Genomic DNA, 19,289 nt, shown 5'->3' with positions numbered 1-19,289 from the left:
GTTGCCAATTAGGAAGACTTAATATCAACTTGTGACAAGCTGTCTTTTATTCTGTGTCCCACCCTCTAAAAATGTATACTTTGCCAAATTCTATTCCACAATGCTATTTAAAACTGCTATGGTGAAGAAAAAGCTGACAGACTGAGAAAAATCACACACTTCCATATTACCTGACACACTGATCCAACCCAGAACGCAGAGAAGAATGATTTCAAGCAGAAAATGAAAGAGTACCCATGCACCTCCAAACAAGAACAAATGTTTCACCCACCAATCACTTGAGCAGCTTTGGGATACTAATGCACAGAATTTTTAATTGTTTTTTCTGTAACTGATATTAAAGTTTGCTTCTACCGCCACAGCAAACTAACCAAATATATCAGGATGGAAAGGGACAAGAGCCTAAGTAGGTCACTCATTTCAAACTTCAAAGATTGTAGCATTTTCAATGAAAAATGCTGAGAACAGAAGCATATATAAAATAAAATAAAGCCTCATTTCTGGTGATGGGGTGGGAGAGAAAAAGACTCTTTGTTTTTAAACTGACCGTACTTCTCATATAGACCTCAGAAAACTGGAAGACAAACTTCAAGCACTGCTGAAAAGTTCAGTATAATAAAGTAAAGCTACCACTGCTACTCCTAAAATAAGCTCTAAATCACAGTGATGACCTGTAGCTCCCAAATGCCTGCACGTGCCTATGGCAGAACTGCAGGCATTTGCTGAAGTCTGTTGGACATCCTACGGCTCAAGATTAACTCTTCAAAGGCAGGGAGACTCCTCTCAAGACTCCATTCTGTTTTCCTAAATCCAAGGACAGTTGCAATCCATAAAAAAGGTGCCAAAATCAGTAGAAATGCTCAGGGTCCATTACTGAAAACAGAGAACTCTTTCTTGCCTAGTATTCATAATAAAACCAGTTTGCTTTCTGCATTCAAACTGGGCCAATATGAGAAAGTGAAGAGTTATCTTGTGCACACATAGTCCTTGCTTGGTGTTAAATGAAGCTTTAAAAAGTTTTGACCCAAATCCATAGCTTGGACAGTTTCATTAAAAAGGATGATCTTGAAAAGAGTGACTAAAATCAGGAAACAAAGGTGAACCAAGTTCTGCTTCCTTACAACTTAGCCACTGACCTAGTACAGGGGTCAGGCAAGCAGGTTACGTGGAAGCACTATCTGACAACATTCAGGGCAGGTCTACCCAAGCAGAAGAAAAATCGCTTAGTTTCCAGCTTCCAAGAACATGATTCTTGCCTCTTAACAACCCACCACCCCCATTAGAAACAAGGAAACAAACCTTTGCAAACAGCCTCCGTGCAAAACTAGTAACTACCATTTCAGTCTGAACAGTAAGAATTTGACATCTTGGTAGCTGAAGAAAGCAGATCTAGACACAGAAAAGTCTTTTCTACATAAAGACTAGAAAATACCTCAAGGCATGAAAAGACACAGGCAAAAGTCAGAACCACTACTGGGGAACTGATAAATTCTTAACCAGGGGATAAAAGACCATGGAATAAATACATGATCTGCATAAGCATGGCAAAAAATAGATCCCATACTTACGAATTCCTTTCCCTTGCACTAGATTCAGGAACCCGTAAAATTTTTATGCACAACAGAGACCAAAGAACTGTGACAGAGGTAAATAACAACTAGGTAAAAGTCTATATAAAAGGGGTAGCTAAGTCCCTTGGGGAATGAGCTGCTTGCTAACACTGGTTTAAGATGTTAGTAAGCAATGAAGAACATGACTTAAGCACATGTGCTGAGAAAGCAAGTAATATAAATGCCTTGTAGGATGCCCACTGGACTGTGAATAGTCCTGCTACAACTGTGTGTATTAACATTAGCTACGTTTGGATAAAAAAAGTAAAATCTCAGAAAGTCATTAAGAGATGAGATGAGATTGTGGGGGAAAGGAAAATACTAAGCATTTCTGAAACATCCAATACCTGTACCTCTCCTTTTCCACAAGCTCTGAACAACGGAACACACTGGCAACTTGAGAAAAATGGATGTTTTCAGAATAAATGGTAATGACTGCCTCCAAGAAACTGTCTTGCTGTCACATAACTTCATTATCCTTATTTCAGTTAAGGGTGCTTTGGAGCCTAAACCCCATCAGTGAACTATTAGTCTATATGACATCTACAGCAAGACCCACATCTGGTTTTAAGTTGGTGCTCCAGCCAGAGCAGTCCTACTGGTGAAGACATGCTCCATACCTTCCACTCCCAAAATCATCAAGAAGTCAAATGCAAACAATCTATTCCCTGTCTCCCAACCCCATGCAACCTTATTACAAACTGGTTTCTTTTTCTGCTACACTAAGGATGGGTGAAAAGTAGAGCTAGACTTTTAACTTTTTCTTTTGCCATCTCTACCCTTCCCATTTCCATCCCCCAAAGAATCCCACACTTTACAGTGTAACTTCCCCCAACACACACATTACTTGTGCTGGCATGAATAACACAAAAGATAGGGAACCCTTACCTGACATTGATTAGATATTGAGCCAGGCTAATGCTGGCAGCAGATCCAGTGATGGTAACCTGCCTATCAGTAGATCCTTCCACTGGGTTCGCAATTTTGATCTGCGCCCCAGACATCTGACGGATCTCATTGATTTTGGCGCCTTGACGCCCGATTATGCAGCCAATCAACTTAAGGGAGAAAAACAACAAGGCATACCAAATTAAGAGTTGCATGGTTAAGTCCAAGAATTCCACCCCACTCCTCAGGCTTCTATAGCTTGGGTCCACAAACATGACAACAGAAACTACTATCTGCATCCTACACATTCTACTCATATACTCCTGATTTTAAAAATTGAGTTATAGATTATATCTCAACTCTTGCCCTATTCTTCTGTCTGATCACTACAGGTCAGAGCCAACTCTAAGCTGAATGACTCCTAGGAGCATTAGCTCATTTCCTCAGAGTACTAACTCCAAAGACAAAATAAAGCAGAGCAAACATGATGATAAACCTAGTTTACCAGAGATAGGGATAAAGATAAAAGTATATTCTGTTTTTGGCAAAAAAGATGCCTTAACTCATTCTGCCATGATTCCTACTTCACTATAGTGACAAGAATTCTGGCTAATTTCTAACGCTTTTGCCTTGGGAAAAAGTAAAAAATTGGTCAACATTTGCACTGTCCAATACTGTAGACACTAATAACGTGATAACTAAACACATGAAGTGTGGCCAGTAAGACTGAGAAACTGAATTTATTATTTTATTATTCTCAACAGCTACACGTGGTTAGTGACTACCATGTTGGATAGTACAGACAGAACATCTAAGGACCACTGCGTTAGGGATAAGGCTTCAGGTTCTACAAGAAACAAAGGCAAATGGGAATTTCTATTTGAGACAAAAAGGTTCTTTCTGGCTCATCAATTTCCTCCATCAATTTTTACTTGAGATTTTATATAGTTTTAAGAATTTAATTTGGTGTCTACAACCCCATTTTCTTAAGAGTGGCACAATGTCGTTGAAAAGACCTCTTTCTTTAAAACCAATTCTCTTATTTTCATCCCATGCAACCCAACCATACACCTACATCGTTTGGAATGGTGAGTTCATGAGAAGTAGTCTGAGCAGATGCATCCAAACCTGCTAAAAGACAGAAGAGAGCAAAGAAGTTCAATGCACAGCATACAAACTCCCACTGATTTGTACATTAACCTAACAGAAGGAAAACGAACTGGAAACCCAGCATTGGCTGTTGGGATTCATCACTAACTTGGAAGCCTCCAAGGAGGAAAGAGGGGGAGAGGGGTGTAGAAATAATGCTGGAAAGGTTCCTCTGTACACACAGAAGAGGCTGATTTCATGCCATTTCCTGCAAAGCCCAGCCTATTACGGTGTAAGGGGATGGAAGCAAGGGGCAAGGGAATGTGGTATCCTCAATTCTCAGGACCAAAATCTAAACAAGTACTTCTGCACTTCTCCCCTTTTCTGGTTGGATTTCCTGCTGTTGTGTTCCAATTTTATCTCACCTGATGCTATCACCAGCGCCTATATCATGCCTGTTATTGGGTACCATGGACTTTTGGCACACATGCAGAGTTGCTTTAAATATACCTATATCAGATTAACACCCTCCTAACACACCCTTACCCCTAACCTACACTTGAACGTCAGTGAGAATGAGATGGCAGTAAGGTGTGGGAAGTTCATTTCTCCAGATTTATTCCCTGTCTTTTGCTCAATTTGTTCTGGGTTTTGTTTTCCAAAGAAAAAGAAAAAAAACTCCTATCAGCAAACAACCCATACCCATCTGACACCTGGACTAGACCAGACCAGCTGGCTAACTCACAAGTCTAGTCTTGCTCTCAGCTGTGGCTGCTAAAACTCAGCATTTTTAGAAGGGGGTAGGCCAGATCCATCAAGGGACCCTCAGGGGTACCAGGCCCACCCCCGCTTTGCTCTCTCAGCTCCTTTCTGCCATGTGCATGTTCTGCTGGTATGTCATGGGCAGTGAAACAAGACTCCCACCAGTTTATTAATATAACAGTAGAATACTACAGATTTTTTTTTTAATCATTACCCCAATAGCCTTTCACCTCTGGAGAGCTGGATTCAATGCCTGTTAAGATACAAGTGAAAATGAGTTTGGTGGTCTCATCCTAACCCTATCGGACAAGTTATTCCTTATATATATATATATATTAAAAAAAAAAGCCCAAAAAAACAAAACAAAACAAAAACAAAAACAAAAACCACTACACAATTTGGCACAAATGGATTGTTTCTACCCAGGTCTATGAATAGCTGGTGGAGAGAAAGGGGGTGCCAATCAGATCAAAGGGGCAGCAGTGAGGATGGGTTAGAAGAAATATCAGCCTACCCTTTGCCTGACAAGCATCCCCAGACCTCACCCCAAACCTTCCAGGGCCTTTTTTCTCTTTTAGAATAACTCACCCCAAATGAAAACCAAGTTAACAAACACATTACCTCCTTCGGTTTAGCCATAGAAAACAGGCAAGTTTAAACCAGCAGGATGCTGGGTAATGAAGTTTGTTTTAAACAGATGTCAAACTGAGACCTTGGGGCTGGCCTCTGTCTTGTACTACACCTTACAGAAATAAACACTGAGGTATCCATACCACTGAATCCGGTGTTGCCATGCGTCATGGGAAAATGAGACTGTTGCATTGCCAACTGGTGCAGCTTGGTCAACTGCAGGGAGGAAACACAAGAGGCTGGCATTAGAAGAGCAAAACAGTCAGGGTTCAAGCACATTCAAATTTGAAAATGCAGAGCTCCTGATCCCCAAAGTTGGCTACTACTCAAACTATGACAGAGGGTAAGATATGGGGCTGGTATCACCATCCTGGGGATGGGCACAACAAGAAGGTATGGGTTAGAAATAGAAAGGGTATCAGTACAAAGAGAATGAGCGCATTTGGGGTGTGTGAAAAGACAAGCAGCAGCACCCGCCTGACAACCATCCCCCTGTGGGCTATTTAATGAAGGTGTTTGCGGCCATTGCAACAGTTGCCCCAGGGACAAGCACAGACAGGCTAGGAAAACAAACTGTGCAGTGGTGCTAGGGAAAACACACCATGCAGGGTTCTGTCAGTACTGGGAGGAGGGAAGGAGAAGAGGGGGCAGGGAAACTACGAGGAGGAGAGAGATTAAGGTGAAACCAAACTGGGTTTTGCGCACCCCCACCCCATGATTTCTACAGCTACTTTCCTTCATCTATATAAACTGTCCTGGCTGTTGTAAAACCATCCCTCTTCAAGTCTACTTCCCCTCCTGGGGGCTATCACTAACCAAGAGCCAATCTTAACTTCCCAAATCTAAAGCTCAGCACCTGAAAGAGTTAGTAAGGATAGAGAATAAGTGCAGAAAGAAATGCCCTTAAAGTCTAAATACCAGCACTTTTTAAGTTGCAGTTTTTAGTGACAAAGAAGGTTTTACTGAGTTGAATTCCCAAATATTCAGCTTCCTATCCCTCCAGATATGTAAATAAGCCCCTTTTCCCCACCCCTCCAGATGCTTTTTAAATTGTCACCTCAGACTGAGGCATACACAAGGGCAAAGGCAACCTCCCAACCCCCATCCTCTGCCATGGAAAGGACTCCATGCAGAGATGCACAGCCCACTGTCAATTTAAACTGTGCCCTGGGATAACAAATGACAGTATACCGTGGAACATTTCTCTTTTAGAGTAATCTGGAACATGGGAGAAAGTAGAATCTAATAATCTGCCAGATTATAATTTCCAGGGATTAAATGGCAAAAACAAGGTGCTACTATGTCCTGATTAATTATTTAAGGGCCAAAATATGGAGTTCACCTTGTGAGGAAAACAATACTGCAAATGTTTAAGACCCAACTCACTTCTGCCTACGTGGAGAAAAGAGACAATTTTGGATGGGAGAAGGAACTTTTCAAAACAAGAAGTGAAAACAAAACTTACATCTGGCTGTGGAATGGCATACTGTCCTTGAATGGTATAGGCCTACAAAAGGAGGAAAACAGTTCCTATTAAAAACCAGTCACGGACAGCCACCCAGTGGGGGGAAAAAGACAGATTTCAACTAGCCAGGAAGCCAGAGTTGAACTAGAGAATAGGGAGGCCAGGGGTTGAGGCAGTAGATGGTATCTCACAAATACAGTCAGACCTGTTGGCCTTCTTTAAACCCTAATATGATGGCTTATTCCAGGATGCCTATAAAGGGAGCCATGTTCCCTGCAATCAAAGACAAAATAACACATCTGTTTCTTAATGAAAACGTGGGAAGTGGGATTAAACAATGCCTCGACTGCCCGAGCCCCCTTCCTTCTCCCTGTGTACAAGATAGCCTAGAAGGAAAATGGTCTTTCCTCAGCCACCCCAACCCTTCTACCCATCATGGTGACATGATTTTTATCTGCACAAACCTACATGGCATGTTTTGAAACATTTCCCTTTTCCTATCTTATTTTTCTCTACATCTGCCTAAAGACCTTAAGTGCACTGGAAGCTAGTTGGGTCCCTAGCACTAGGGAGCTGACCATAGGAACACACACACACAAAAAAACCACTGTGTTCTAAGTCCTGCCTTCTCCCACCTCCCCTCCATAAAAGGCACTTGCAGCTCCCACTACACCCTCCTCCCCCAACACCATAACCTCCCAAAAAGGGAGCTGGGTCTTCAGGGCAATGGGGTGGGGGACAAGGAGAATCAGGAAGGGAGGGGAAGGAAGGAGCAGCTGGTTCACAGGATGTGAGGCTTCTCACATCACAGCGGCCAGTACCCCCAAAAGTGCACCCAGGTTGGGGTGGGAAGGTGAAAATGGGGTAGGAGGAGTAGGAGACAGGGAAAAGGGGTTGAACAAAAAAAGAAAAAAAAAGGAAAAAAAAAGAGAGTTGGTGTTACCATCTGGTGGGCTACGCAGCCTGTGTGAAATGAGGTGGGGGGGGTCAGTCCAGGTCCCCGTGGACAGGTGGTGTCCACAGCACAAAAATCACCAGCGCCACTGGCCCCCCGCGTGTTGGCAGTCTCGGCTGAGGCGGAAGGATTGAGTGAGCCTTGGAGACTGAACATCCCCTCTCACCTCTAGAGGTGGTCCCTCCAGGTCAGGGTTGAGGCACATGGACGGGGTGGTGTGGGGAAAGCTCGCACTGTCGCTGCCTGTGCTGTACCTGTCCTGTGGATAAATAGAGGATTTCAGTCTCCAGGGCTGTCAATCCGGCACCTTGTCACCAGCATGAAATTCACACAAAAAAAGTTGTTTAATTTTTTCTTTTCCTTTAAAAAGGAGCTCACAACACAATTTGAAACGAGCTGCAATCAGTGAATTAAAAAAAAAAGTTACCTATGGTGGCAGATTTCACACTGCACAATTGGGCTATTTTCAGTCAGAATGAAGGGGTGGGGCAACAGAGCTGATGCCAGCTCCTGGTCAGTGTGCGATTAAACTGAACCCCTACAGAGCCCACTTTGTCACAGAGGAACAAAAGACACAGGTCCATCTGTGGACACTGCATGAACTGGTCCATTTAAAAAGGCCCATAGGAATAATCCAAGACAGGGCCACTCATGGAAGAAGAAGCTGCAAGTTTTTAGAGGGTGGTCAATTGAATAAAGGGGAGGGAGGGAAGGAAAGCAAAGAGGTAAGAAGGGGTGGGTAGGAAGGGGAGGGAACGAAAGGGAAATGAAGGAAGACTTGTAAATGGAGAGGACTGCTGCTGTGCAGCATGGACTCTAGATAATCCCAAGTGGGAGTGGAAGAATCCAGAAGAGTAGGAACTTGTAGTTCCAGGGTAGAAGGGAAAACTCCTAGAACTAAACCTCCCTGCTACACTGACTCTGGGCCTGTTTATCCTGCCTAACTATCCAGACTCATGGAGATCCCTTTGACCAAACCAGTTTGTACAAGGCTAGTGTTAAAAGCAAGGTACTAAACTGTGATATTATTAATTTCTTGTGAAAGCTTCCAGAACTACAAGACAAACTAAGTCCCCCAAAACTTGTTCAGTTTTATGACAACTCAATAGAATATGAATGAGATGGACTTTAAGTGCTTCTCCAGTTCAAATATAAGATGGAACTAGTTGAATATCTGTGCGTGTAACAGGTCAGCCCCATGTAGGAAAAGGCACTTTGAGCACTATACTTGTTTAGGCAGCTACCAAAATGAAAGTCACTATTTCAGCCTGAACCTCAAGATTTTAAAAACTAACCTACCTACTCCTCAAATACTAACCAAAAAGCATAAAACCATGGTGCTAATCAGTGCCCTGTGTCTTAGAAATCTAAATTCAGTATAAACCACGTGCCAAGGATCCAGAGTTTAGGTGGGTGAAGGAGGAGAGGCCAAAGGGGTGCTTTGGTGTTCTTACTCTAACACCAAAGGTCACAGCCCCACACAGCCCAACATGCTCTCCCCCTTCTATTCTTAGACACTGAACCCTTACCCCAGCTGATTTGTTATGCCATGTGGGTTCAAACCAGTGTTTATGAGGTTAAGAGCCCGGGGACAACACACTGGAGTTTGGGAGTGAAGGGGTAGGAGTAGGGGAGGTGAGGTGGGGAGAAGGGGAAGTTTGTAGGACACTCAATTTCAGGACCCCCAATTTGAGACCACCATCCAAGAATCTCTTTCAGAGGTCCAACTCTTTGCTACCTTTATTCAGACCTCTAAAGAACACCCCACACATGAAAAAACATGGGATGGGGTGGGGTAGGGAAAGAAGTAGTGACACCAAGGCAATTTAATCCTTTCTTCTAACCCAACCCACCTTAAATTACTAAGTAAATTACCTCTTCCGAGTGCCTACAAAACTCCCATTGCCTGCTAAAAATTAAATAAGATAGCATTCATAGCTTTCTCCAGTACAAAAAATAAATAAAACTGAAAGCAGGTCAAATTATGGCCAGAGTACAGGTTTCAGCAAGCATGCAGAGTGGCCTGGTGTGCTGCTGGCAAAGTTGACATTTCAAACATAATCCTTGTTCACCTTAACCCACCAATAAAAAATTTCTTACCTGACCACCTGCAAAGATGACTGGAGAACTGGACGGCTTGGGCCGGTACGGGATGGTCACGCCCTTCGGGGGGGACTGGGAGAGAGTCAGAGGGGAAAAAAACAAAAAGAGATAAGGTTTCAAAGCTGCTTCAGCTGTGTGGCTTAAGCTCACACAGGTCAGTTAAATTAAAAACTGTATTATTTCCATTCCCTCACCTACCAACGTTGTCTCTGGCTAGATCTAATCTCAAATCATCTGCAGTTATTTGCCTTTAAAGCAGTAAGATGGTCCGTGGACTACACAGCTCATACTAATTCTCATCAAGGCAGATTCCCCTATAATAATTTAGGCATTATTTCCATGTGTTCAAATAAGTCTAATTAACATGAAAAACCTGTATATGTACATATGTACGCTTGAGTTGGTAATTAAGATCCTACATTTTGGCCTGAATAGGAAATAAAGCCAAAATAGGAAATAAAGCTCCCAAATGTTGCACCTAGGATAATACAGAACTGTCCATAAATAGTTCAAAGGCTCAATCAATATTTTCCTAAACTCTACTTGAAAATTCTACTTTCCTTTCTCACCAATATGGGACCAACTCCCTATGACAATTCTAAAAAGGTTTAATTCCCCTTAATTTTGCTATTCTTGTTAATTGAACAGCATCCACTAGAACCTCATAAGTCATTCAGAAACACCATTATGGATTTTTTTTAATATATATATACCATTCTGAATATAATCCTGCCTCGTAACACAGAAATTAATTTAAAGAATATATCAAAGTTGCATGTAGCGAAAATACTGTAATCTGAAAGGCAATTTAACTTAGCTTCTCAGGAAACCAGATACATCTTTTGTCCACTCATTCCTAGTAGTGAATCTTCCCCTATCAACTCTGCTAAAATCGCTGTAAACCAAATGATCACCACTGCTTAGTTTCTATTTTTGCTTGGACTATAAGAAAAGTCAAAGCTGGGGGAAGGAAAATATGAACTCAGGGAACCTCTTCCCCACCCCCACTGGAGGCTTCTAACAGCCTCACCTAATTCTAGTCTTACTAAATATAGATCAGTCTGTCTCCCTAAATCACCCTCCCCCCATTCTCAGCATGAGCCTGAGGGCTTACCTCCAACATGACCACGCAGATCTGTTTCACACACTCAATGATGGACTGCGGAATGCCAGCAATAGTGATGGCCCGCTCAGTTGAGTTGGGGAGCATATCCCCTGCCACCTGGACCTGAGCCCCTGTACTCTTTGGGGGTAAAAAAATTTAAAAATCAGAGAAAACAGCTCATACTCTTCAGTATCTCCCAGCAGAAATCTTAAAGAGTCTAAAACTCAGTAGACACTTATCCCATCTCCTATTTTACCCTTTTTATCCTCCCTTCTCACTCTTCCCTTATTCCAGAAAAGACTGTTTAATCACAGTTATAAATTAGCCTCTGAAAGCTGAAAATAAGGCTGAATAACAGCCTAAATTTAACCTGCTCTCAAGAAAAAGGTCCCTCTAGACAGTTTACTCTCAGCTAATGATAGCTCTGTAGGCCATCAAACAAAATACCCACAAATATCACCCACCTTTCATTCTCTTATTTAACAAATGTTTATATCAAGCCCATGCTATATGTGCCAGGTACCACCCCAGGTACTTGGAATACATCAATGAACAAAATCAAAATCCCTGCTCACATGGCATGTACAAAAGGTTCCCAAAAACTACAATTAGTTTTCCTTTAGGAGCCATTCAAATTTCATTCCAACATCCAGTTCAATAACTTCCACATAAAATAATAATAACTCCCAGATATAATTAAAAGCTTCCATAATTTCATGTAACTTCCATAATTTAAAAGGGAGAATTACAACTACATCCCAATACACCTTCGTTTTCCCCTTGCTCTTCAGGGATCTGGCCAAGAAAAATATTTGATATTATTATCGATCAAATTTTAAGCTCTTTAAACATAAAAAAAGATAATGTAGTCTCATGGAAAAGTTGCCAATGGGTCATATGCAATAGGTGGAAATTCTGGTTAACTTTTCTGATTTATTGTTGTTAAAATATATGAAATATAAAAAAATATATATATATATATATACACATATATCAAATTAGTCTTCTAGGACTATTACTTTAATAAAAATCTTCATCTCAATAAACACAAACTTTCCCTAGACATAGTAAAGGCTAACAGAAGATGCAGATTTAGAATAATTTACATTTCAAAAAGAAAATGAGCACAAGTTACCAACCTCACGTATTTCCTTGATCTTGCAACCACCTTTCCCAATGAGAGAGCCACACTGACTAGCAGGGACCACCAGCCTCAGGGTGACTGGGGGTCTACTGGCAGCTGTGCTATTGGTCATAGAGCTGCTGATGTCCTACAAGAGATTAGTCAAAACATCAGAAGAATATAAAAGTTTAAACAGATCCCTGGGAACCCATAACTGCTATGAAAGAACCTTACAAGGGACATATTATGTCACAATCTGCATCAACAAAGGTTCAAATATTGCCTCCCCCCAAAACCCTATTTCTGAAAAGATAAAAAGGCCTACAAACGTCCTCAGGTTTGGCCCTAAATATATTTTCCTTCACACCGGGGGAAGTGTTCTTGGTAGAGAGAAAACTTACTTTGAAAATTAAAGTTTTCTCAGTAAAGTAAAACAATGTTGAAGACAAAATTAAATATTAAGAGATAAAACAATGCAATCCACATTCAAGTAACCAATTCTGTTCTCTTAGAAAACTACATAAAGATTAAATACTGTACTTCCATTTATCCTTGTCTTAATTTCTTGGTAATATTACCATTGTACAGATAATGAAATTGAGGCTGAGTACCTACCCCAATCACATCTAAAAAGCTGTAGGTTTTAAACTAAAGGGCTGTATTGGTTCCAAAGCCCATAGTCTTTCCCGTTACAATATGCTGCATCTGAAAGTCATGGCTTTAAACTAGTTAAGTTTAGCCTTCTGAGGATTAAATGGTTTTAGCCTAATCTCTATGTAGTAGCTAGACCTGGCAACTCCTCAAACATAAGCCCCTAAAGTCAAGAGCATGTTTCTTATTTGTTAAAAGTATGAATAGATTCTCTGAATTAAAAAAATATATATTTATTTGGCTGCACCGGGTCTTAGTTGTGGCACACAGGCTCTTTGGTGCAGCATGTGGGATCTAGTTCCCTGATCAGGGATTGAACCCAGGCCCCAGGCGCTGGGAGCTCAGAGTCTTAGCCACTGGACCACCAGGGAAGTCCTTAGAGTTTCTGAATTTTTTTAAAGCTACAAGCTCTGGATTTGCAGGGTCTTGCAGATCAAAGGATAACATTTCTGATCTTGGCAAGGGTAAGATTTCAGGCACCATTAAGGCATCAAGCAGCAGCCCCGAAGCTCTCCTCTGCCTGCAATGTCAATTGCATGATTAGCACTATTACTGCAGAAGTGGGAGGAAGCTGGACCTAGGGCAATGGTTGTTCAGCATTATAAGGTTGAAACCAGTTATTAAAAAAAACAAAACACTTCCTTCAGTTAAAAAATCTCTGGTATTGGGCTTCCCTGGTGGCGCAGTGGTTGAGAGTCCGCCTGCCGATGCAGGGGACACGGGTTCGTGCCCCGATCCCGGAGGATCCCGCATGCCGCGGAGCGGCTGGGCCCGCGAGCCATGGCCGCGGAGCCTGTGTGTCCGGAGCCTGTGCTCCGCAACGGGAGAGGCCACAGCGGTGAGAGGCCCGCGTACAGCTAAAAAAAAAAAAAAAAAAAAAAAATCTCTGGTATTGATATTTTGCTTCTGATCACTGATAAAACGCATTCCCTCCCTCCAAGTATAGCTCTGACACAGTTACCAGATTGATTTTTTAAAAAATATATAACTGCATCCAGGGTTGGGAGATACCTGTACTTATGGAGTATATTAGTGTTCAGAAGGGCTCCTAACGAAAGCATGTTAATTTAGTCCACTCAACTATGAATTAGGGGACATAATTACCAACACAGTGGTGGCATACCTTCAAAACTGCTGGTTAAGAAATAAAAGATGCTGGGTTTTCACACATTTTTTACAGAGTCCCTGATAATAGTCAAACTATTTGGGGGTTTTTCTGGGGGTTTTTTATTCAAGTATAGTCAATATACACTATTTAGGTTTCAGATGTACAACATAGTGATTTGACATTTAAATACATTACAAGACGATCACCACAGTAAGTGTAGTAACTGTTTGCCACCATACAAAGTTAACCTCCCATTACTTATTTTGTAACTGGAAAATAGGGAATGCTTCACAAATTTGCATGTCATCCTTACACAGAGGCCACGCCAATCTTCTCTGTCTCATTCCAATTGTAGTTTATGTGCTGCCAAAGTGAGCACTCAAACTACAGTTGGGGGTTGGGGGTGCCGACATCCCACCCCAGTCAGAAGTCCATGTATAACTTAACTTATTCACAGTTCTGCATCCACAGATTCAACCAACCTCTGATTGTGTACTCTACATTACATATTGTGTAGTACATATTTATTGAAAAAAAAATCAAGAACAAGTAGACCTGCACACTTCAAACTCATGTTGTTCAAGGGTCAACTGTATTTTTCTACCGATTAAAGTGACATCTCTTTTTAATTACAAATGGTCCAATTTGGGGGATGATGAATGGGAGCAAAGAACCCATTTACAGAGTTTTATGATCTAGTCTGTCCTTGAATTTTAAAAGCCCTTAGAAATCATTAAACTATCTAGAAGCACTTAAAAATAAAGAATGAGGGGCAGGGAACAACAAACCTCTTCCAGTTTGTCAATGATCATAGCAAAGGCTTTGAAGATGGCATTAGTGGGTCCAGCCAAAGTGATAATCCTCTCAGGACAATTCCCTTCTGAGATGTTGATACGTGCACCACTCTGGATAGGAAACAGAGCCAAAAGGTTAAAGAGACAAAAAGATCTGAGCATACACACACACACACACAAATATATAATCCCTCCTAAATAAGATAGGCAAGAAGCTGCCTGTATACATGATCCTGACACAAGGCAGTATCGACATCACTTCAAATATCGCTCCATATTTGTCCTCAAACATGAACTACAGAAGCTGCTTTAAGTCTTGAATGAACTGAGACTTCCTAAAATTACATTTCCCAGCATACTATTTGTCATTACAAATAACTGCGCCAGAAAAATACCAGCTTCTCCTATTAAGATCTCCCCCTCGGGCTTCCCTGGTGGCGCAGTAGTTAAGAATCCTCCTGCCAATGCACGGGACACAGGTTCGAGCCCTGGTCCAGGTGGATCCCACATGCCGTGGAGCAGCTGAGCCCGTGTGCCACAACTACTGGGCCTGCGGCTCTGGAGCCCGTGAGCCAGAACTGCTGAGCCCGCGTGTCACAGCTGCTGGGGCCCACCTGCCTGGAGCCTGTGCTCCGCAACAAGAGAAGCCACCGCAATAAGCGGCCCGGGCACCGCAACAGAGTGGCCCCCGCTCGTCGCAACGAAGACCCAACGCAGCCAAAAATAAATAAATCTAAAAAAAAAGAGAGAGAGAGAAAAAGATCTCCTCCCTTCTGGGACTTCCCTGGCGGTCCAGTGGTTAAGACTCTGCGCTGTCACTGCAGCGGGCGCAGGTTCGATCTCCGGTCCGGGAACTAAGATCCCACATGCCGCACGGCCAAAAAAAAAAAAAATTCCCCCTTCTAATCTCTCATTAAATTTTTTTTTGCTTTTGTTTTAAAGGTTTTTTACTTCCCAAGTTAACAGTGCTTTAACACCCCCCAACCGCAATAACTCACCTCCTCACGCATCTTCTTAACTGATTCTCCTTTCTGTAAAAAGAAAAGTCAAGAGTGACTTCCAACTGCTATTTAAATGCAGACTGACTAAATAGTAATTAGAGTTGAAGTGATGTCTTACCTTCCCGATGATACTGCCAACTTCCTGCAATGGAGAAAACTAGTGTCAAATATGAGGAAATTTGAAGCGTTCTTATCACAAGAAGTAATTTTTAACAGTCCAAAGCAATGGAAAAACTAAAATTTATTGGGAAAGGGAATGGACAGGCTTATTTTCTTTGCTCAAAATATAAGCAAAGCTATCAAAGAACTGTGAAGAAATAATGGAGTAATTAAATGCTATCTTTGTTTAATATCCTTTTTTAAAATACCAAATATATCACCCCACCTTAAAGTTACCCCAAAATTGTTTGGGCAGGGGAAATCTACCTATCACAAGCTATGGCAACATCCAGGACAAAAATCTTATCATCCAGGTATGAGACAGTCTTTGGCTCTAGCCTCTGGCTAAGCCTTTCCTGCTCAGTGGCGCTTCCTAGTAAAGTCTGTCCGTTTTCCCACTACACTCTCATCTACTCCGCTAGAGAAGAGTGCTAAAGCCAGACACCCCACAGTGCTAATCTGATGAGCTCCGAGATCCATGCCTTCTCTTCCTGGGCCCTCCCCTAGCAGTTACTATGACCCAATTTCCCAAGCTGGTGCATACCTTTCCATGCATAAGTAGCCGGATGGTGAGAGTGACATTTAATCCACCTTCAATCACACCGGTGTCCATGTCGAGCAGTGTTCTGAGGAGCTGGACGTTGAGTGGTCAAGTCTTTGGTCACTGGTGGGGGTGAAAGCCAAAAACTGAAATGAAAACATGACGAAAATCACAGTAGGAAAACAAGAGAAGCATTTCCCAATGTTACTTTGACCATTATCAATGTTTTCTAATGAACTCTTTTCCTTAAATGACAGTCTATCAGTTGGCAGGCTTATATACATCCAGCACAACTGCATTAACAGCTCAGGTTCTGTTACAAAGTATGGAAGGCAACTTTCCAGTCTGCTCTCAATAACGGTATGGTTTCCGCTGACTCTCAGGATGTGAAAGATTCCTTCAATTGGCAATGGTTCTAAGGGAACTGCTGAACGTGCACCAGTTGTCCTTCAGCAGAATAAGCTTCAAGAGAATACAGAAACACCTGGAAATCATGAGGGCAAACCTCAAACTAACCAACCACACTGAGGGCAACGACCTTTTGCTTCCCTGTTAGGAAGCAGCTTGGGTTGAAAGCTTGAGAGGACACATGTAAACGTTCTTACTGGCAGCAATTTCTAGGTAAAGAAATTGAGAAGCATCTCACATTAAAATTTTGAATGTCAACAGATGCCAACAAATAATTTTTAAAAGATTTAAATCAAAAACCTCATTGAAAAAGGCATCTGAAATGCCTTCTATTGCAAGCTGGGTTCCATATTCCCCTTTGGGAAATGACTCAATACATTAAGTGCAGCCTGAGTCCTCTTTTCCCAACCTAACTTGATAGTCACTCAAGATCTGAAAATTTTCCTTGCTTCTGTATTAACCTCTGTTACCACTCAAGTCTTCATTCAAATCTAATAAATCTTAAATTTTCTTCCAAAGGAAACAATCAAAATTAAAACTGGTACTGCTAAAAATTTATTGTGTAGTTGTTTTAAACAACAGCAGTAACAAGCCTTTCCTACTGAGGCCCTTTCCCCACGTATCCTCTAAAGCAATGTTCCTAACATTTCTGCTTTAGAATAATTGATTACGTGTAGAAAGAATGTTTTTGGATATACCTTAGCCTACAACACCTCTTTAGGCCCTAAGAGTGGTTCTCCCCAAAGTTGTGAAATTTCTCCAGTGACATTTTTAGTATCCATCCCTTCAAAACAACATCAGTGATCTCTCTCCTACAGCCAGTCTTCCTCCTTCACAAAACCAGCCACCGTTTTAACTTTGCTCTAACACAAAGCCCATATCCTAAGTATTTAAAGTGTTTAAGTGGCTGCCAAACCATTCTGTATATGGCAAGCTGCCCTATAGCTACCTCAAGTGAGTGACTGAGGTGACTGAGGCATCCCCAAAGCACTTCATTCCCCCATTTCCAGAATATAATTAATTGCTGGCAAAATCCCAGAATTCAACACTTTTCACTCAAGGAAAAACAATAGTGCTGGGGGTGGGGGGAGGGGGAACGGGGAGACAGAGTTAAATCTGTGCGGAAAACTTTCTTTTTTCAGTAAGACATGGTAAAAATTTGGCAGTTTAATTCCTTATCCCCACTCACATAATAAGAAGCACGTTACAAATACCACAATAAATGCAAGTTCGAAAGGGCAAGAAAATTGAAAACCTATTTGAAGCCATTTCTTGAGGTAAGGAACAAAGGTGCATTTCCAACTCCAAATCATCCAAGAAATCCCTGTCATATTTCTCTCCTGACTAGGTCAACGTCAGTGTACCCAATCCCAGAAATCCAGCTGTTAATCCTGCAGTCCATTACCCCTTCTCCTATAAATAGCTCGATCTGGGTCTACAGCGGCAAACATTTTGTAATTTCAAAATTCGTTACCCGAGAGAACGTCCTGCATAACTCGGTAACTGGGAGCCCGTCTACCCCTTCTTTAACTCCACAGCCCCCCTCCCCTTGGTCATCCAAGCATTTTCCACTCAAAAAATGCACCCCCCTATCCCTCCACTAGAAAAGACGGGAAAAAAAAATAAACGGTTCGGTCGGGGGGGGGCGCTGCGATCCAGGGGGAGGAGCCGGACTAGTAGCGCCTCCTCGTGTGGCTGCGCCAGCGCCTGACCCCCGCGGGGAGCCGCGCTCACCCGCCCGGCCAGCAAGCCGGCCATCGCCTCCCCTCACCCGCCTCAACGAACAAATCCACCGCCGCCCCCCCTACCGCGCGCGCGCCCTCCTTGACTCCTGCGCAGCCGCCACCGGGAAAAAGCGGGGGGGGAGGGGGGAGGGGGAAGGCCTTTCGCGAGGCCTACTAGGCCTCGCCGGAGCCAGGGCCTCGCGTGAATGGCCGGCCAAGCAGAGTGAGGAGGTAGGCGCTCACGCGGGACTACGCGAGGTCGGGGCTCGTGACGAGGACCGGAGCCCGCTAAGAAAGATGGCAAGAATAGAAATAGAGCTATAGCCGCGGGCGGAGGGAGAATCTTGAAGCTTACCTGCAGGCGCGAGGCGACTGAGGGGAAAAGGGGAGCGGGCGGGAAGGGGAAGGGCGGGAGGCCGGGGGCGGAACAATAGGGGCGGGCGGGAAGGCGAGGGGGGCCCCGCGGGCGGGCGGAGGAGGAAGGGGGGGGTGGAGGAGGAGGAGGAGGAAGGGGGAAAGAGACCCCGGGGCGGGTGGAGGGCGGCGGAGGGCGGGCGGGCGGGCGGAGGGCGGGCGGGCGGGAGAGGGCGCAGGCTGCGGCTGCTCCGGCTGCTGCCTCTGCTGGTCTGGGAGGGGGACGGGGCGGAGCGGCCCGCTTTCAACCCCGCGCACCCTCCGACCCCGGAAGCGCTAACCGCCCCGGGGGCCGGCGAGGCGACTGCGTCGTCCAAACTCTCCCCACGCAATACGGACGGCCTCCCAATAGCCTAGAGCGGCTCCGTGGACAGCGCTGGCACCAGCGAGACAACTGGTAGCAGACGGCGAAGTTCATGATAGAGCGGCAGCGTGGGGGGGCAGGGAGGAAACTAGTGTCCCCTAGCGGGCGGGTTTGAAAGCCCAGGCGTAAGTGCGGAGAGAGCTGGCAGTCGCCATGGATAAAGGAGACAGGGGAAAATGAGATGTGTGAGGAGAGACTGACAAGAGCCGGGAAAACCCAGTAGTCTATAGTGATACTCAGAAAGAGAAAAAAAGCTAATTTGCCACATTGGAGGTCACTTTTACACCAACTTACTCTGAAAATTGGTAATTAAAAGGAAATATTTAAGCATTTACCCTTTCTTTTAGTAAGAACTGTAGTTCATCCCTAGTCAATAAGGGAAAACTTTTTTCAAG

General features: G+C 43.4%; 1 protein-coding gene across 34 annotated transcripts in view; it reads right to left on the bottom strand.

The window, feature by feature from the left end:
* The window catches only part of PCBP2 (poly(rC) binding protein 2), a 70,656-nt gene extending 51,898 nt beyond the window's left edge, over positions 1 to 18,758 (bottom strand). The window contains exons 1-14 of one of the 34 annotated variants that reach the window (XM_082637024.1): positions 18,472 to 18,755; positions 15,988 to 16,130; positions 15,403 to 15,426; positions 15,282 to 15,314; positions 14,278 to 14,394; positions 11,747 to 11,878; positions 10,618 to 10,745; positions 9,500 to 9,587; positions 7,566 to 7,658; positions 6,445 to 6,486; positions 5,123 to 5,195; positions 4,564 to 4,602; positions 3,574 to 3,629; positions 2,499 to 2,668 (exon numbers count right to left, since the gene is read on the bottom strand). In XM_082637024.1, the coding sequence (XP_082493150.1) occupies positions 2,499 to 2,668; positions 3,574 to 3,629; positions 4,564 to 4,602; positions 5,123 to 5,195; positions 6,445 to 6,486; positions 7,566 to 7,658; positions 9,500 to 9,587; positions 10,618 to 10,745; positions 11,747 to 11,878; positions 14,278 to 14,394; positions 15,282 to 15,314; positions 15,403 to 15,426; positions 15,988 to 16,056 (1,064 nt within the window). In that variant the 5' untranslated portion in view covers positions 16,057 to 16,130; positions 18,472 to 18,755. Of the gene's footprint in view, positions 1 to 2,498; positions 2,669 to 3,573; positions 3,630 to 4,563; positions 4,603 to 5,122; positions 5,196 to 6,444; positions 6,487 to 7,565; positions 7,659 to 9,499; positions 9,588 to 10,616; positions 10,746 to 11,746; positions 11,879 to 14,277; positions 14,395 to 15,281; positions 15,315 to 15,402; positions 15,427 to 15,987; positions 16,131 to 18,200; positions 18,436 to 18,471 lie in introns of those variants that run through there. The other 33 variants (XM_082637052.1, XM_082637046.1, XM_082637053.1 and 30 more) reach the window with 33 other exon arrangements.
* Positions 18,759 to 19,289: the final 531 nt, after the last annotated feature.

This window comes from Mesoplodon mirus (assembly GCF_964341445.2).
Source record: "Mesoplodon mirus genome assembly, chromosome: 11".
Classification (NCBI taxonomy): Eukaryota; Metazoa; Chordata; class Mammalia; order Artiodactyla; family Ziphiidae; genus Mesoplodon; species Mesoplodon mirus.
The sequence above is the reverse complement of the archived record's forward strand: the minus strand, read 5'-3'. Positions and strand labels throughout refer to the sequence as shown.